The sequence below is a fragment of the Anabrus simplex genome, chromosome 4 (genome assembly GCF_040414725.1).
Source record: "Anabrus simplex isolate iqAnaSimp1 chromosome 4, ASM4041472v1, whole genome shotgun sequence".
NCBI classification, from domain to species: domain Eukaryota; kingdom Metazoa; phylum Arthropoda; class Insecta; order Orthoptera; family Tettigoniidae; genus Anabrus; species Anabrus simplex.
Genome location: NC_090268.1, coordinates 200182273 through 200200846, shown reverse-complemented (window position 1 = coordinate 200200846; position 18574 = coordinate 200182273). Strand labels below are relative to the sequence as shown.

The 18574-nt window shown below is 39.4% G+C and overlaps 1 protein-coding gene across 1 annotated transcript in view; it reads left to right on the top strand.

Moving 5' to 3' along the window:
* The window catches only part of fz (frizzled), a 101262-nt gene extending 83370 nt beyond the window's left edge, over positions 1-17892 (top strand). The window contains exon 2 of the mRNA XM_067146366.2: positions 15848-17892. Within this exon, the coding sequence (XP_067002467.1) occupies positions 15848-16365 (518 nt within the window). The 3' untranslated portion in view covers positions 16366-17892. The remainder of the gene's footprint in view (positions 1-15847) is intronic.
* The last annotated feature ends 682 nt before the right edge of the window (positions 17893-18574 follow it).

The window sequence follows — 18574 nt, the reverse complement described above, 5'->3', positions numbered from 1 at the left end:
AATGATTTGTTTTTAAGTTCATCAACAGTCCATCCGTATTACTACCTTCCAGAATAGATTCAATACCAGTAGTGCATTCGAAGTCATGAAGAATGAAGTCAGTAGAGCTGCTGAAGAGATGTTAGGAAGAAAGGAAAGATCAACAAAGAATCGATAGATAACGCAAGAGATCAAGATACTAGACCTGATCGATGAACGACGAAAATACAAGAATGCAAAAAATGAAGAGGACAGAAAAGAATACAGGCGATTGAAGAATGAAGTGGATGGGATGTGTAGGGCAGCTAAGGAAGAATGGCTGAAGGAGAAGTACAAGGATCTTGAAAGATGTATGGTCCTAGGAAAGGTAGATGCTGCATACAGGAAAATCAAGCATACCTTTGGAGAAAGGAAAACTAGGTGTATGAATATGAAGAGCTCAGACGGAAAACCACTTCTAGGGAAAGAAAACAGGGCAGAAAGATGGCAGGAACATATCCAACAGTTGTATCAAGGTAAGGACTTATATGATATGGTTCTGGAACAAGAAGAGGCTGTTGATGTTGATGAAATGGGTGACCCACTTTTGAGGTCAGAATTCGACAGAGCTTTGAGAGGCTTAAATATGAACAAAGCACCTGGAATTGATGACATTCCCTCTGAATTACTGACTGCTTTAGGAGAAACCAGCATGGTGAGGTTATTCCATTTAGTGTGCAAGATGGTTGAGACAGGAGAAGTGCCATCCGATGTTCGGCAGAATGTTGTTATACACACGGTAGATAAAGAGAGACGGTAGGTGTCACGCGCAGCATGGATGGCATGGTGGAGTTCGCAGAGAATGAAAGGATTCTAAATGAACGCTAGAAGACCTGAATGCAATATGTGAGCAATATGGAATGAAAATGAATAAGAACAAGGCAAAGAGTATGGTGATAAGTGCACGAGGGAACAAAGCAAACGATGTTGAACAAGTGCCGGCTTTCAAATATCTAGGAAGCATAATGACGGATGACATCAGAAGCAGTAGGGAGGTAAGAACTCGCATTGCCACCAGAGGTTAAGGAAAAGGCTGGCGAAGTGCTCATCTCAGCTGATATGGAGCTGAGACCTGGACGAAAAGGAAGGTAAATAAAGAGACCAGAATCATTCGAATAATTTGAATTTCAAATTATTCATCACGGTGACCAACTCTGTAACGCTCATATACCCGGTTCACGGTGTTTCCGAACACCCTGTATATATAGGGTTGGCATCAGGGAGGGTATCTGGCCGTAAAACAGCGCCAAGTCCACATGTTCTACACAGATCGTACCACGACCCCATTGACGTACGGGGAAAAGCAGCGAAAAGAAAAGGAAAGAAATCAGTGCTCTCAATTTTTGGGCATCCTATTCTGTATATTGGAGTCGTCACTGCTTACTAGATTTGTTTTGTTTATGTTGAATGACCACTACGATTTGTAGCTACGACTAACTGCTGTGTCTAGTAAATTGTATTTCTCCCACTAGCTGGCTGCCATCCAATCGCCAGTAACCATTGACCTCGTTCCAAAACTTGTTTATAGTTTCTTTTTAATTACAGCAATTATTTTGTCTCAAACATGGGAACATCAATATTATAACACTCGTGCCTGTAGACAGTGTACTAAATGCAGCTGCCATCCACTCTTCATCTAAGTACGATAAATTGAGTCTGCTTTAAAGTGGACGTTTCAATTTCTCTTCTGCTGAAAAAACACTGTTAAAAAGACTTAAAAGTAGGTCCACTTCGGTTGGAGCAGTACCCCAAGCTTGCAGCTATGGTGTTGAAATTGCCAATGTAAAGAAAGAATGCATAATAATAATAATAATAATAATAATAATACTGCTCTGCATTTATTTCTATATCTAGCAAAGAATAACAGTTTCGAAGTTCGTTTATTTCTATCACGTTTTCCACTAATAGATATTTTAATTTTTATCAGGAATTCTCGGTAAGACTTTTCACAAAAGAGGAGTTCATCGGTGACATATTTATTTTACATTACTAACAGTTTATAGCCAATATGTAAACAGAAAATTGGATTACAGCATTTGATGTATAATGAAAAGGTACATAAACTCTGCATAAACTCCAAAAGTTGATGTCCTTATTTCCAGGAAAATGTGACGTGGTGGCGAAACACGGATGACGTATTCCCGTTCAACGCCCCAAAATTATTACAATACAATATTCAAAACACAAACATCGGGAAAAGAATTTCAAATACACGGTGTAATAGTAGTAACTGCATAGTGCCTCAGACGGTTGAGGCGCTATCCTTCTGACCCCATCTTAACACGTTCGATCCTGGCTCAGTCCGGTGGTATTTGAAGGTGCTCGAATACGTCAGCCTCCTGTCGGTAGATTTACTGGCACGTAAAAAGACCTCCTGGGCAAAATTCCGGCACCTCGGCGTCTCCGAAAACCGTCAAATGTCATTGTTGGGACGTACAGACATTATTATTATTATTATTATTATTATTATTATTATTATTATTATTATTATTATTAAAAATGAAATGGCGTATAGCGTTTAGTGCCGGGAGTGTCCGAGGACATGTTCGGCTCGCCAGGTGCAGGTCTTTTGATATAACTCCCGTAGGCGACCTGCGCGTCGTGATGAGGATGAAATGATGATGAAGACGACACATACACCCAGCCCCCGTGCCAGCGAAATTAACCAATGATGGTTAAAATTTCCGACCCTGCCGGGAATCGAACCCGGGACCCCTGTGACCAAAGGTCAGCACGCTAACCATTTAGCCATGGAGCCGGATATTATTATTATTATTATTATTATTATTATTATTATTATTATTATTATTATTATTATTATTATTATATCCAACAGTTGTATCAAGGTAACGATGTAGATAATTTGGTTCTGGAACATGAAGAGGCTGTTGATGCTGATGAAATGGGAGACCCAATTTTGAGGTCAGAGTTTGACAGAGCTGTGAGTGACCTAAATAGGAACAAGGTACCTGGAATTGATGATATTCCCTCTGAATTACTGACTGCCTTAGGAGAAACCAGCATGGTAAGGTTATTTCATTTAGTGTGCAGGATGTATGAGACAGGAGAAGTCCCATCCGATTTTCGGCAGAATGTTGTTATACCTATTCCCAAGAAAGCCGGTGCTGACAGGTGTGAAAACTACCGCACCATTAGTTTAGTATCTCATGCCTGCAAAATTTTAACACGTATTATGTACAGAAGAATGGAAAAAACAAGTTGAAGCTGAGTTGGGAGAAGATCAATTTGGCTTCAGGAGAAATGTAGGAACACGTGAAGCAATCCTGACTTTACGTCTGATCTTAGAGGACCGAATCAAGAAGGACAAGCCCACGTACATGACATTCGTAGATCTAGAAAAGGCATTCGATAATGTTGATTGGAACAAGCTATTTATGATTCTGAAAATGATAGGGATCAGATACCGAGAACGAAGAATTATCTACAATCTATAAAAATCAGTTGGCAGTGATAAGAATCGAGGGCTTTGAAAAAGAAGCAGCAATCCAGAAAGGAGTGAGGCAAGGCTGTAGTTTGTCCCCTCTCCTTTTCAATGTTTACATAGAACAGAGTAAAGGAAATCAAAGAGAAATTTGGAAAAGGAATCACAGTCCAAGGAAAGGAAATCAAAACCTTGAGATTTGCCGATGATATTGTTATTTTATCTGAGACTGCAGAAGATCTCGAGAAGTTGCTGAATGGTATGGATGAAGTCTTGGGTAAGTAGTACAAGATGAAAATAAATAAGTCCAAAACAAAAGTAATGAAGTGCAGTCGAACGAAGGCAGGTGATGTAGGAAATATTAGATTAGGAAACGAAGTCTTAAAGGAAGTAGATGAATATTGTTACTTGGGTAGTAAAATAACTAACGATGGCAGAAGTAAGGAGGACATAAAATGCAGACTAGCACAAGCAAGGAAGAGCTTTCTTAAGAAAAGAAATTTGCTCACTTCAAACATTGATATCGGAATTAGAAATATGTTTTTGAAGACTTTCGTGTGGAGCGTGGCATTGTATGGAAGTGAAACATGGACGATAACTAGCTCAGAAAGAAAGAGAATAGAAGCTTTTGAAATGTGGTGTTACAGAAGAATGCTGAAGGTGAGATGGGTAGATCGAATCACGAATGAAGGGATACTGAATCGAATTGGTGAGAGGAGATCGATTTGGCTAAATTTGACGAGGAGAAGAGATAGAATGATAGGACACATCTTAAGACACCCAGAACTTGTTCAGTTGGTTTTTGAAGGAAGTGTAGGTGGTAAGAACGGTAGGGATAGACCAAGGTATGAATATGACAAACAGATTAGAGCAGATATAGGATGCAATAGTTACGTAGAAATGAAAAGGTTAGCATAGGGCAGGGTGGCATGGAGAGCTGCATCAAACCAGTCTATGGACTGATGACTCAAACAACATTATTATTATTATTATTATTATTATTATTATTATTATTATTATTATTATTATTATTATTATTATTCATCGTTAGGGGCACTGAGGACCGCTAGATCTCAACTGTTTGTCGTCTTGCGGGTCCACCGGTTTTCATCCTTTCGGAGCGTACTTTCTTCCATGCATCGGAATGGACATCCTTCTGTCGAGTTGGGACTTCTTTTTGATGAACCTGTCTGTGTTTGAGTGGTGCGCGGAGTTGAATGTCTGTTTCTCTGAATCCATACTTTAAAAGATCCTTATCGATCTCCACCAACCAAGGAGGAATCGTTTTGAGACTTCTGAAGTAGGATAACACACGTTTACATATTCTTTCAGCTGGCAATCTGAAGAGGTGAGCGTAAAAAGTTATCCTCTTCCGGATTACGCTTGATATATTTTCGGTATGGGTGTATATTTCTGAGTTGCTCCGAAGTCTGTAAACACCATCTTTGAGGTTGGGACCAAAAAGGTTTCGGATATTCCTCATTTCCTTAATTGCTAGTTATTATTATTATTATTATTATTATTATTATTATTATTATTATTATTATTATTATTATTAGCTGAGTGTGCCACATCACCTGGTGTGGGCTAGATCAATTTGTTACGTTCACTGATGTACCCTAGTCCTATTATTGGCTTTGACAATATGAACATGACTGAGATATGAGCAATACCATGCTTTATGCAGCCAGTCCATGTTATGAATGGTGTGATAGTATTACTCATGGAGTCGGCTAGTGTGTGTATTTCAGTGGACCTGGCAGGCTGATTTATAACATCATATTCTGGCTAAGTGAAGAAAACAGCGGGAAACTACATCACTTCATTTCCCTAGTACACCTCTTCATTGACGACTAGAATACCTATAACAGCTCATAGTGGACGTGTTGATGATCCAGCCAGCCTTCGGGGCTTATGACTAAATCACACACACATAATAATAATAATAATAATAATAATAATAATAATAATAATAATAATAATAATAATAATAATAATATGACCAACATCAAAACAGCCTCTCATCACTTGAAGACAGAGCATGGTAAGATAAGAGTTAACTAGCGAGAGAAGATAGCCGTTGCTTTTCACAGGACACATGCTTTGTACAAGAGGAAAGCCAGCTTAAAGCGATCTTAACTAAGACACTACAACACAGTGATCAAAACAGTGTGTATGCTAGTGAATGACTCTGAATGACAGGCATGTCAAGATTAAGCGAAATCGAGATATTTGAGAGAAAGATTCTCCGGAAGATAATGGGTCCAAAAATCGTAGATGGCCAGTATACTGTAGGTTACGAGGAAGGGGAGAATTATACCAGGAAAGCGATTGATTGACTCAATGAAGAAAAGATAACTCAAATTTTATGGATAGCTGTTTAGAATGGACGAGAAGAAGCTGACAAAATAGATATTTAAAGCAATTCAAAGTAAACCTAAATTTTCCAACAACTGGTTCAGGGGGTTAAAAAAGGATCTTGAGCAATCTAGATTAAATCGGGAAGACATCCTAAACCGAACAAAATATAGATCATTGATTGATAGCTTCAGAGACTTCCATGATGAACATGTTCGGTTCGCCTGGCGCAGATCTTTCTATTTGACACCCCTGGGTGACCTGCGCGTCTGAATGTGAGATGACTATGGTAATGAAGTAGAGGAAGGGTGATACCCGGTGTCGGCACATAGCCTACTCCTGTCGAGTTACACTAAGCGGTCTGCTCAAAGCTTTACGTCTCCATCCGACGAATCGCCGTCAGCAACGTCCTATGCCCTTCCGGTGTCGGCACATAGCCTACTCCTGTCGAGTTACACTAAGCGGTCTGCTCAAAGCTTTACGTCTCCATCCGACGAATCGCCGTCAGCAACGTCCTATGCCCTTACTCCATATGAACTCTATGAACAGGTTTGGAAGTGAGTCCAGGTTTTTGTCACACGATCTAATGATTGGAAATTGTATATACCAGCACCGCTCCTACCCTGCCGACCAACATTATGATGGTGATTTAGAATGGACGAGATAAGCTGGTCAAACAGATTTTTAAAGCAATTTAAAGTAAACCTAAAGTTTCCGACAAATGGTTCAGGGAGGTAAGAAAGGATCTTGAGCAATCTAGATTAAATCGGGAAGACATCCTAAACCGAACAAAGTATAGATCAGTGATCGACAGCTTCAGAGGCTTCCATGACGAACAGAAACTGAATAGGGGATGCAGGATGCACAGAAGAAAGAATCATACATACCTTTTCATTAGAAGCTGGTATACCTTTCAGCGTTCAGTCTGCAATTCTTTGTGAAATTACTAAATACCGTCACAATCCTTTATTTACTAGCTCTGTAGCCTCGTTTAGTTCTATACCTCTTAAATCATTAGAAACTCAGTCTAACCATCGTCGCTTGGTCTCCCTCTACTTCTCTTACCCTCCATAACAGAGTCCATTATTCTCCTAGGTAACCTACCCTCCTTCATTCGCTTCAGATGACCCCACCACCGAAGCGGGTTTATGCGTACAGCTTCATCAGTCGGGTACATTCCTAACTTAACATGTATCTCCTCGTTCTGAGTACTCTTCTGCCATTGTCCCCACCTGTTTTTACCGGCGATCATTCTCGCTTCTTTGTAACTTATGAATAGGGTGTCTTGAGTCCACCCAGCTTTCACTCCCCTAAAGCAAAGATGTCTGAAAACAGACCGATGTAAAGATAATTTTTTATAGAATACTGTTGATCGAACTGCGAGGTCAGTGCGTTACCTTTGCTACGCGTTGATTCAATCTTTATTACTGTACAACCGTGCTGGGAGAATAGACATGCTAAATACTTGAAATTATCTACCTGTTCGAGCTTTGCATTCCCAACTTGACATTCATTTCCTTTTGGTTTCTTACCTACTGACTGGCATGATCTTGGAGAGGCTAATTTTCGTACCATACTCATTGCACGATCCTCCGTGGCTCAGGCGGCAGCGCGCCGGCTTCTCACCGCTGGGTTCCGTGGTTCATATCTCGGTCACTCCATGTTAGATTTGTGCTGGACAAAGCGGCGGCGGGACAGGTTTTTCTCCGGGTACTCCGGTTTTCCCTGTCATATTTCATTCCAGCAACACTCTTCAATATAATTTCATTTCACTGTCATTCATTAATCATTGTCCCAGAGGAGTGCGACAGGCTTCGGCAGCCGGCACAATTCCTATCCTCACCGCTAGATGGGGGCTTCATTCATTCCATTCCTGACTCGGTCGAATGACTGGAAACATGCTGTGGATTTTCATTTTCACTCATTGCACCTATTTTCAACTTCCAAGATATTAGACTGCAGGCTTTCAGGACAATCTGCCATTAAGACCAAGTCGTCGGCATAGGCTAAACTACTTACTTTATTTCCATTTAACTGAATCCCTCCCTGCCACTTTATAACTTTCAGTAGATGATCCATGTGAACTATGAACAACAAAGGTGAAATATTACAGGCTTGTCTAACCAGTGTGAGTTTCTTGAATCAAGAACTCATTCTACCATCAGTTCTCACCGCAACGCAATTGTCAACATAAATTTCCTTTGATTGATTTTAATAATCTGCCCTGAATACCATTGTCCCCCAGTATGGCGAAAATATTTTCTCTCGGTACTCTTGGCACATGCCTTCGAGATCTACGAAACATAAACATGTCCGTCTATTCCTCTCGTAGCACTTTTCAGTTACGTGGATAATATTCGACGTCACCTATTCAAATACAGTATTTCATCTTGTCAGTTTTGATGAGTCTCTTGGATACTGTCTTCTCTTTCAGGCTGCTTTCTAATGAGCTGAGTTTAAAGCGCGTAGAGTAAATTAACGTTTGCAACGTGTCTTAGTTATTACTTCCTTTAAGTAAATCTGTCTGTGTGTATTAAAGATTACTCGGTAGACGGTAGAAAATTGCTGTGCATATTAATATACACGCACTCGCCTACTATTCTTTCCTACTGTTCCTTTAAGAGGACGTTGGTTCAGTTAAGGAGTTATTTGTCTCGGATTAATTACGCATGCATGAGTAAAATCCTTCTTTTAATTGGATTCTGTGTATTGCGAATTATGTACTATATATTGTTAAACCTTACAATTAGCGTTTAGTTTTATAACTAAACCAGAGAACTTTCAAGGAAATGGCGCTGTGAAGCAATAACTTACAAGGAAAAAAAAAAAAGGTTGCATGGCAATATTCTTCGAACTACTAGCACAATGGAATATGATATGCGCTGAAGCTGATTCAGTGCATGGATTTAAGAGCGGCAGTTCGTTCGTCCGCATGGCTGGCAATGTTCTGAGCTTTTGATATGCCTCCTTTTCATAAAATTCCAAGCGTAGTCATCCAACGGAAAATATTTTAGCAGAAAATTGATTTTATTAACCTTCTTTGTCGTAGTTTCGCAGTGCTAAATGATACATTTTTCAGTATATGATATATATTTTGTAGTTAACAAAAATGTAACACTTTTTTCTCAGTGACAGTTCTCGTTTTGTAACTAATTTAGCAGTTTATTACGAATTCAAATCAGCTAAAGTATACACGCAGATGTAACGTGATAGAAAGACATATACCGGCTTTTTTCACAATAATTACAAATGCTAAAAACCACAAACTCTAGTTACGATATTAATAATGTTCCATTGGCGTTTTTAATAATGGATTGTATGCAATTACGCAGTTAGGGATTAATAAATAAAAAATAATCGTATGGTCTCAGTTTCCGTGTTCAGGCTTTTGATTTGATGTCATGTAAGCTGCATGCGTGTCAGTTTCGACGTTTCGTTTTGCTCTGTCAGGTGTCAAAGAAGTATAGACACTGATGGGCGTCTTATGGCTGACTTTTAATTATTTTTGTCAGGTAAATACCAAACATTACGTCGGAGGGGTGGTGGTGATTATTGTTATAAGGGGAAGTACAGGCTAACACTAATCAGAGAGGGAGGGGGATGGAAGGGTCCAACACTTCGAAGAATGAAGGTATCGGCCAGAGAAAGACAATGGCCACGAAGGGCGTGAAGATGAAAGACTCCCTAGGCTTCGAAAACCTAATACAATGAGCGTCAGAAAAAGGACAAGAGTAGGTCAAGGAAGGTCAGATAGGATAGATGAAAGTGAGGAGCCGGGCACAATTAAATGGAAGCAATGCCAGGACTTAGCTAAGGGGCCATGATCGTTAAACCATGCTCCCAAGTTGAGAGCTTCTAAGGCCCCTTTTAGTCGCTTCTTACGACAATTAGAAGATACCGTAGATGCTATTCTCCCGTCCCCACCCACAGAGGGATTTCATCAGAGATCTTTTTTCTTTTCCTTCCATTAATTCTCAGTCGGGTTTGAACTCGCGATCTGGAGGCCGACACTTTACCACTGATCCACAGGAGTTTAATTGAGGATAGACACGTCCAAAATTTACTCGGGACAATATGATCATTGCTTTAAAAGAAAACAAGCACTCTTTGTACCCCTTCTCGCTAAACTCCATGGCGCAACAACCCCGAAGGGTCTTGGCTTACCGAGCGACCGCTGCTCAGCCCTAAGACCTGCAGACCTGCAGATTTCGAGGTATCGTGTGGTCGGTACGACGAATCGCCATCTCACCGTCAGTTAGCTCCTGATGTAATCGCGTAGGCTGAGTGGATCTCGAACTAACTCAGGTCTAAGTAAAAATCCTTGACCTGGCCGAGAATAGAACCCGGGGCCTTCGGCCAGCACTCACTATATAAGAAAGGGAAATTAGATTTGCTCGTCGCTAGTTGTTAGAGAATCACGTAAAATCGTTTTATTTACTGTGGGTGAATGAATAAAGTAAATAATGCATGTTTGTAGGAAGTGGAGTTCAGATTTTCGCGGACTGTGCTACACTGTGCTTTGTACATACAAGTTCTGTATGGTTCGGTTCAGTTACACAGAGACGCATGGGAATGCATATAATTCGGTGAAGATGATTGATGTAACTTTCTTGCCAGAGTCTGATGCGCATTGACGATGTACAATGGTATTGTATTGTCTACAACGAAAAGTACCATAGCAACTGCCTTCCGAATTTATTTCTTTTGTGAAGCTAGAAATTTCCTTCAGGTTAAACGGTGTTATCAGACTTTGTGTTCATAGTTTAAAATGTGTTTTATTACCTGGGTAAGGCTCAGAGTTGTTGCGTGGCCTTCAGTTTCCCTTTCAAGATAAACGTTTATGTCCCAGCTGTTGCTCTCGTCAATAAATTATGTTCTTTCAAGGCCGTTGGGTGAGCACTTCCATTTTTGTACGATTCATCGACACCACCATTTTTGTGTTCACCGGATGGCATTTTGTCTCTGACGCTATAATGATTTATAGGAAATTAATATTACGCATATCGTCAAGCTTGTTCTTTCAAAAGAACTGTATTGCCCACAAGGTAGAGGGCCTTGTTGAAACGCTGTTCAAGATATATAGGAGATGCTAAATACCATTAAAACGTTCTTCAGAGGACCGCATCTACGTTGCAAATTAAATGGGGAAGGGGACATTTTACTTGCTGTTTCGAATACCCCTGAAAATCAATTACTTCTACATTTCCAGTTGCTTCTGAAAATAGTTAATGTTGCATCGTTGTAGAGAAACAACGCTATATAGTAACTGCGGGAAGTTTTATTTAATTACTTTTTCTTCTGGTTTTTTTATTGGGTTCGGTGCGTGAGGCGTATTTGGCTCAGTTTTACGGCAGCTCTATAACTCTGTGTGAAGGGATGTAGTCCCTGGCAACTTGGCGAACGAAATCGCTTTCGACGTGGAGCTAACCAGTATTAGTGGGGCTTATGGAAGTAAGAATTGAATATCAGGTCGGGAACACAGAATTGGAATAAGTAGATATGTATTCTCCGTGAATTATAGTGAGATTGAATCAAAGCGTCGGAAAGCTTATGCAGTAAGCTGGCAGTTGTGATAAACAGCATTTTGTAAGAAAGAAGTCAGCTTCCAGACGAAATTATCTTTACACCGGTCTGTTTTCAGGCAAACTTTGCAGTACGGGAGTGAAAGCTAGGTGGACTCGAGATCTCTTATTCGTAAGTTAGAAGTAATAGACATGGCAGTGCGAGAATGATCACTGGTACAAACAAGTGGGAACAATGTCAGGAGGGCACTCGGAATGATGAGACAAAGGCTATGTTAGGAATTAACTTCGATGGATGAAACTGTACCCATAAACCGGTTTCGGTAGTGGGGTCATGTGAAACGAATAGAGGAAGGTGCGTTATCTGGTATGATGCTCTCGATCATGGAGAGTGAGAGAAGTATAGGGACACCAAGACGACGATGGCTAGACTTAGGTTTTAATTTACATAATGATGAGAGCTATGGAAACAAACGAGATTATAGAACTAGTTGCAAATTGGAGAATGTTGAGGTGCTGAGAGGTTTGCAGGCTGAATGTAGAAAGATTCAAAGATAAATGAGTTGTAGCAAATTTTAACAGATAATTGATTCAGAAATGTAGAAAATTAAACACACTTACCTGCTACATATCTGAGGATCTATTGATTGATATTCATACCATAGATACATATTATCCTAAAATTGTGTTGTGGAAAGTGTGTCTTGATTTGGATATATATCTGTCTCCGTTTCCAGAGTCTTTGGAACTGATTATCCAATCTCCTTGTTCTCCTTCTCTCCCACTTTTCCCTGCGAGTGGTATATTCTTGGAGAGTCGGAGCATTTCACTTTATCTTCCTACTCTTCATACAAAAACGATCGTTATAAATATTGACATATATTCTGTTTTAACCCTGTTATACAGAATGCATTATCCGTGCCTTCCCTTCCGCGAGTGTATAAGGAGCCTTTGTATGGACTGCGGCGGAATGTGAAAACGATCTCCGTTGTCGAACAATGTTCTTTTTCTTCCATGTAGAAGTAAGACAACTCGATTTTGATCGCGATATTATTGGAACGGTTTGTGTATGTGTCGGAAGTTTGAAGAAAGGAAGAAGTTGCGTGAGATGTCTTGAGAAGTTTACTCGGAGACTGCTGTTTGTGTTAGGGAACTTGTGAAGCCTGCTTGTTGGTAGCTTGCCAGCCGACCCGACTCTCGTTTGTTTATTCCACTTTTTGTCCCTTTCCACCGTGTACCTGACAAGTTATAGACAGCAGTTAGGGGAATGATATGTCTGCTACTGCAGCCAAGGTTGCAGGGATTACTCAAGCACAGACAGAGAATAAGCATTAAATGTTCCCGGATTTAAACTCTAAAGATACGACATATGAATACATGTTTACGTCTTAAAGCTTCCATGGTCTGTTTAACGATTATTACGTTCTTCGCGTGGGTTGGGCAGTGTTGTTGGTCTATGTAATTTCGAATACAAGCAGTATCCTTTATCGAGCCTACTAGGCTAATCTATTTTAGCTGCTCAAGGAGACCGTTTACCCAGAATCGAGTAGAGTTGCTTTTATATTATTATTATTATTATTATTATTATTATTATTATTATTATTATTATTATTATTATTATTTGCTTACCGTATTTTTAATCTTGCAGTAACTGTTGTGTCGATCTGAAAATCTTACTACATTGTTGAACTTTCAGAGCGTGAAATGAAGAGAGCAGTTACCCACTAGAGATGGGTGAAGTTGTTCTTTTTCTGGAACAGTTCCGGTTGTTCAGTTCCGAAAAAATACTATGTTCCGAATAACAGTTCCAGAATAAGTCATAGGTTTAGGCAGTGAGGATTTAGAAATACCATCGAACCTCATACAAGCTAATTCGAAAGTTGCTTCTTCACTGCTTGTTTCATCCTTTAATTTTAATGTATCTAGAAAACGCTAAAACATGGTTTTATCACAACAAATTGGGTATTAATGAAATCTGAAAAAGAAACTTTAATTAAAATCATTTTCAGGTTTGTTCTGTTGTTGAAGAAAATCTCAGGCTTAAGAGTTCAACTTACGTTCAGCGTCTTAGATATAGGGCTACCAACAATTCTTAACTACGGCTAAAAGCGTAATGGAATATATACGATTTTACGCTAAGCTTGTAACATTCAAAGACCGATCGTTACTCCCTACTGGCCGTGGGTATATAATGCAAGGCGCAAGTCTACTTGCACGACCGTAGGTCGGTAATGTCTTGGATGTTGAACCAGGGGTGCTTCTGAAACCTGTGGTAATGTGATGGGGAGAGCCCTGGTACGCGTCGATGTTGACGGGGTGGAAGGAGTAGGCCTACCTTTGGTTGTAGATCTGTTTTGTCGTCTGTTATATAACAACAAGGCATCGCTGGTATATGTGTTTGATTGACTGTACAGTTGAAGGTGTGCCGTAAAATTATCGTTGTCCACAATCTGTATTCATTTACACGGGTAAAAAGTTAATGTTTTTCCGTGGTTTCCCATTTCACACCAGGCAACTGCTGGGGGTGTACCTTAATTTTAAGGCCACGGCCGCTTCCTTCCTAATCACAAAGCAAAATAAAAAGCGTAATAAACCAGAAAATCCTTCAAAACTTCTTTTTTCAGCTAAATTTTAATCCAGTACTTCCGTTGAATTCTCTTCCTAATCTCCCATTGTATTTATATGTTTGTGGCATGCTAGTATAGGCTGTTTATGACGTAACATTTATTGAACGGTGAATACCTACACTCGTTCCTTATTACTATTTGAATCAGAGTCGACCATTTTAGTGATCTTCACGATTTTATGCCAAAATTTTAATATAACACTCTGTTTGGTTTCACTAATAATATGAATTATGAGTCAAAATACACTCATGGAAATAATCCTAATAATATGAGCAACTTTTATTAGTCATGTTGTCTATGAAACAATTTTTATTTTCCATTCAGTCATCTATTGGCTATGCTGCTTAAATTTCTCAAGTTCTTTTCTCATTCTTCTTACAATAACACCACCCTTGTTTTCTGTTAGATTTCCCTTCGGACAGGTCCTTCGTCTCCGTAGTTTTCATATTGTATGCATGCCTCGTTCATGTATCTTCTGTCTTTTTTTAACATGGGTATGTTTTCGGACTGGGTAGCGCGAACAGAAAACAGACATCGCTGTAGCCATGGCAACCAGTGTTCGTTATCTATTTATTCTAAGCCGTGTGTCAGAACACTGTTTTCTATATACGGTAGGGTACAAATGGCGCCGTGTTTTATACGAGTTTCCACTATCTTTGACTGGCGTTTCGTCTTTTACAGCAAAGCCCCTTACACACGGTAACGTAACCGAAGGCACAGGATTTTGAAACGAGTTGATAGAAATGGACCCCTTTACCCACGGAACTTGAGTCTCTTTATTCTTCTTCTCGTGCAGGTGAGGACAGACAGACAGAAAGAAAGAAAGAAAGAAAGAAAGAAAGAAAGGCCAAGGTGGTGAATATGGGCTGAGTAGGTGACTCCGTATGCGTTACGTGACTTCCGGGTTCTGTTTCTCTGGCATGCCTTTAAAAAGCCATTCTCCTTTCCTCATCTCAGTTAAGATTTTTAAGACCTCTCTAGACCTGCAACTCCCGTTTTGGTTTCAAGCAGAATGTAAATTCGTTCGCTGTTTCGTGTATGGGTACAATGACCTTCCTTAAAAATTTCGCTCTGCATGTTCTGTCTCAGCTTTTTTAAAAAAAGAATTATTTTCAATGTTTCGACAGTAAGTGAAATAGGCTAATAATTTGCTTATATTTACAATTTTTTGTTACTGGACAGCTGTAGAAAGAAAATGAGAGTAGCTGTTTGTTCGTTCTTTTACCGAAACAAAACTATAGCCCCCCCCCCCTTTTTTTACAGTCTGCTTTGCGTTGCACGACACAGATAGATCGTATGGCGATGATGAGGTAGGAATGGGAAGGAAGCGACCGTGACCTTGAGTAAGGTACAACCCCAGCATTTGCTTGGAGGGGAAAAGGGAAACCAGGGAAAACCATCTTCAGGGCTGCCGACAGTGGAGTTCGAACTCACTGTCGCCCGAATGCAAGTTGATAACTACGTGACTCAAACCGCAGAGCCACTTGCTCGGTCACAACTATAGAATTATTATAATAAGATATATTGGTAGAGCGGTATTTCGAATCGCCTGTCGTCTTCAGATAATACCTCTTGTCGTGGAGCAATCTGCGGAGTTTCGAAGCGCAGAGCTCCATACGGAGTCACCTACTCTGCCCATATTCACCACCTTGGCCTTTCTTTCTCTCTTTCTTTCTTTCTGTCTGTTTATGTTTAGTTGTTGTAAATGTCTAAGTCTTCTTTATGATCATATGTGTTTATATTTAGCCGATTTTATTGCTTCTGACACGACAAATAAATACATCCCGCCAGAGATGAATTTGGGCTTTTATTCATGTAAGTTTATTGTAATGCATAATTGTATCTCCCTGTATTAATGGTTATCTTTCTTTCTGTTGCAGGTGACATTCTTAGTGGAGTGTGTAACGTTGGTTTGTGGGACGTGGATGCACTGCGAGGTTTTGTGTTGGCCCCTCTGTTCATCTACCTTGTACTGGGCACGCTATTCCTTCTCGCTGGATTCGTGTCTCTCTTCCGGATTCGCACTGTGATGAAGCACGATGGGACCAAGACAGATAAGTTGGAGAAGTTGATGATCCGAATTGGAGTGTTCTCCGTTCTCTACACCGTGCCAGCACTGATCGTCCTTGCTTGTCTTTTCTACGAGCAGGCTTACTTCGACCATTGGATGCTGACCTGGCATCGAAACATGTGTTCATTGCGCTATTCAATCCCGTGTCCGTATCCGACCGGGGAACTGGGACGTAAGCCTGATTTCGAGGTGTTCATGATCAAATATTTAATGGCTCTAATTGTTGGCATCACGTCCAGTTTCTGGATATGGTCTGGCAAAACGTTCACGAGCTGGAAAGAATTCTTGCATCGCTTGCAGGGTAGAAGAGTGGAAGCCTATGTGTAACATTTTTATTAACGTGAGATTAATTTCGAGGTGCTCTGTTACTGCATTTAGCGTTATTGTGACTCAACACGATGTTACATACAGTTTTACCAGAAAGTTTTTGGACCCGCTCTGGTTTGAACATACGCGACGCTGTCGCTATGTTATTGGGTTAAATAACATTGTCTTTAGTTGTTAATTAACAATGGAAAACGAGTATTTATTTTGTCCAAACAAAGCGTTTCTACGACGTTGGATAGTTATTCAAGAAAATGTTACAGATTTTTAAGTAAGCGATTTTTTTATTACAGAATAATTAATTATGATGCCATTTTGATTTATTGCTGAATTGTTTCTAGCACACTTATTTTAAATTAGCAAGGATAAAATATCCCTTGAAAAATGATTTCGCAGACTGTGAAGCATTTTCTAAATTTTGTTTTTTCTAGACAAGGGTGGGGAAAACCATGGTATCTGGTTCAAGGTCCACTCAGCCTACGTGATTACAATTGAGGAGCTATTTGAGATGACGGCCCCGGTCTGGAGAGCCAGAATATCGTCCAAGAGGATTCGTCGTGCTGATCACACGACACCTCAATCTGCAAGCCTTCGGGCTGAGCAGCGATCTCTTGGTAGGCCGTGACCCTTCGGGACCGTTGCACGCCACGGGGTTTTAATGGAAGCGTCTTGCGCGCGGCGGTTTGCACAGCAACGTTCCTTAGGATCCGCTCTGTAGACGATACATGTTCTGGGTGCGCTAGGTGCATCCATTCGAAAGTTATATCAAACAACAGGAATAAATAAAATTGCATCACAGTTAGTTATGCAGTTATTTAGCATGTTATTGTCAAAATAAGTAAAAAAATTTTAGCTTGCTTAAATATCCATACAATTATCTACGAGTTACCATCGTCGGAGAAACTCTTTGTTTGGGCGAAATAAATACTCGTTTCCCATTGTTAATTAACAGCTAAAAACATTGTTATTTAACCTAACAATACAGCGACAGGTTCTCCTATATTCAAATTATAATGTGTCCCTAAACTTTCTGGCAAAACTGTAATTGTAGTAAAAGTAGACATGTTCAGGATTATTTTTGTAATAATCATTGTATATAATAGGACAGAAGACCATACCATGACAAGAGAAAAAAAAAGAAGAAACTTGCTTCCTTTTTATTACTAAATTGTTGTTTTTATCTGAATACTTTTATGAATGCGCAACTAAATTTCATTCTTTTGTAGATCAGTGTGTTTTCCGTGTCAAATTATATTAGCAAATTAATTAAAATTCTATTGTTTTAGAAACGTTGTACATGTTGTGTCAGAAGGAAAGCCAGGTATTTTTAAGTAGGGCGTAATTTTATGGATATTAAGATGACAAGTTGGATTCACATCAGAGTGCATTATTTCTCTATATAAATTAAAGGCATAAGTAATTCAACTAATTTCCATATGGAATGCAACTTACCTTCCTTAGATTCTTTAAGCACCTGTTACAAGGCAATTTGTTGATATTAAACTGCTAAGTGAAGTGCTGAATATCAAAACAGATAATAATAATAATAATAATAATAATAATACTAGTAATAATAATGATCTGGTTTTATCCACAGATTGTATAGAGAGTGGTGTTTTATGTAAAAAAAATACAAGATATAGGAATATGGCAAGAAAACAGGCATTATTATTATTATTATTATTATTATTATTATTATTATTATCATCCTCGTCTCCCTTTACATGAAAACCTCTAATGTGTATGTATTCTTATTTGGTTCAGAGCTTGTAATTGAATAAGCAACTGTTTGTACTTGTCTGCCACTAAACATGGGCAGTTTTGAGAGCAGTTGTAATAGTTATTCTCTTACAACAAACAAAGCATTTCCTGCAGTGGTTAATCCTATACCCCACTAGCTTTGCCTTCAGGAATTGATCTGGTAATTATTTTTGGTGTAGATTGAGTGAACTTTAGGGTCCTGTTTCTTTTCAGAAGTGCATATCTCAGGAAAAGCAAATGTGTTCTGAGGATGTCATTATTAACTTGTGACAGATTCTAAGGAATGTGCAACCTTTGAATTCCACTCATTCTAACAAAAAATCCACTAAATTGACCAAACATCTCCCTGCACTTCAGTTTTCAATATTAATTTTTATTCATAATGGATTGCCTTGTGTTTGCTCATCTAATGTTATCTTCAGGTTATTTCATCATGCAGTAACATTACGCC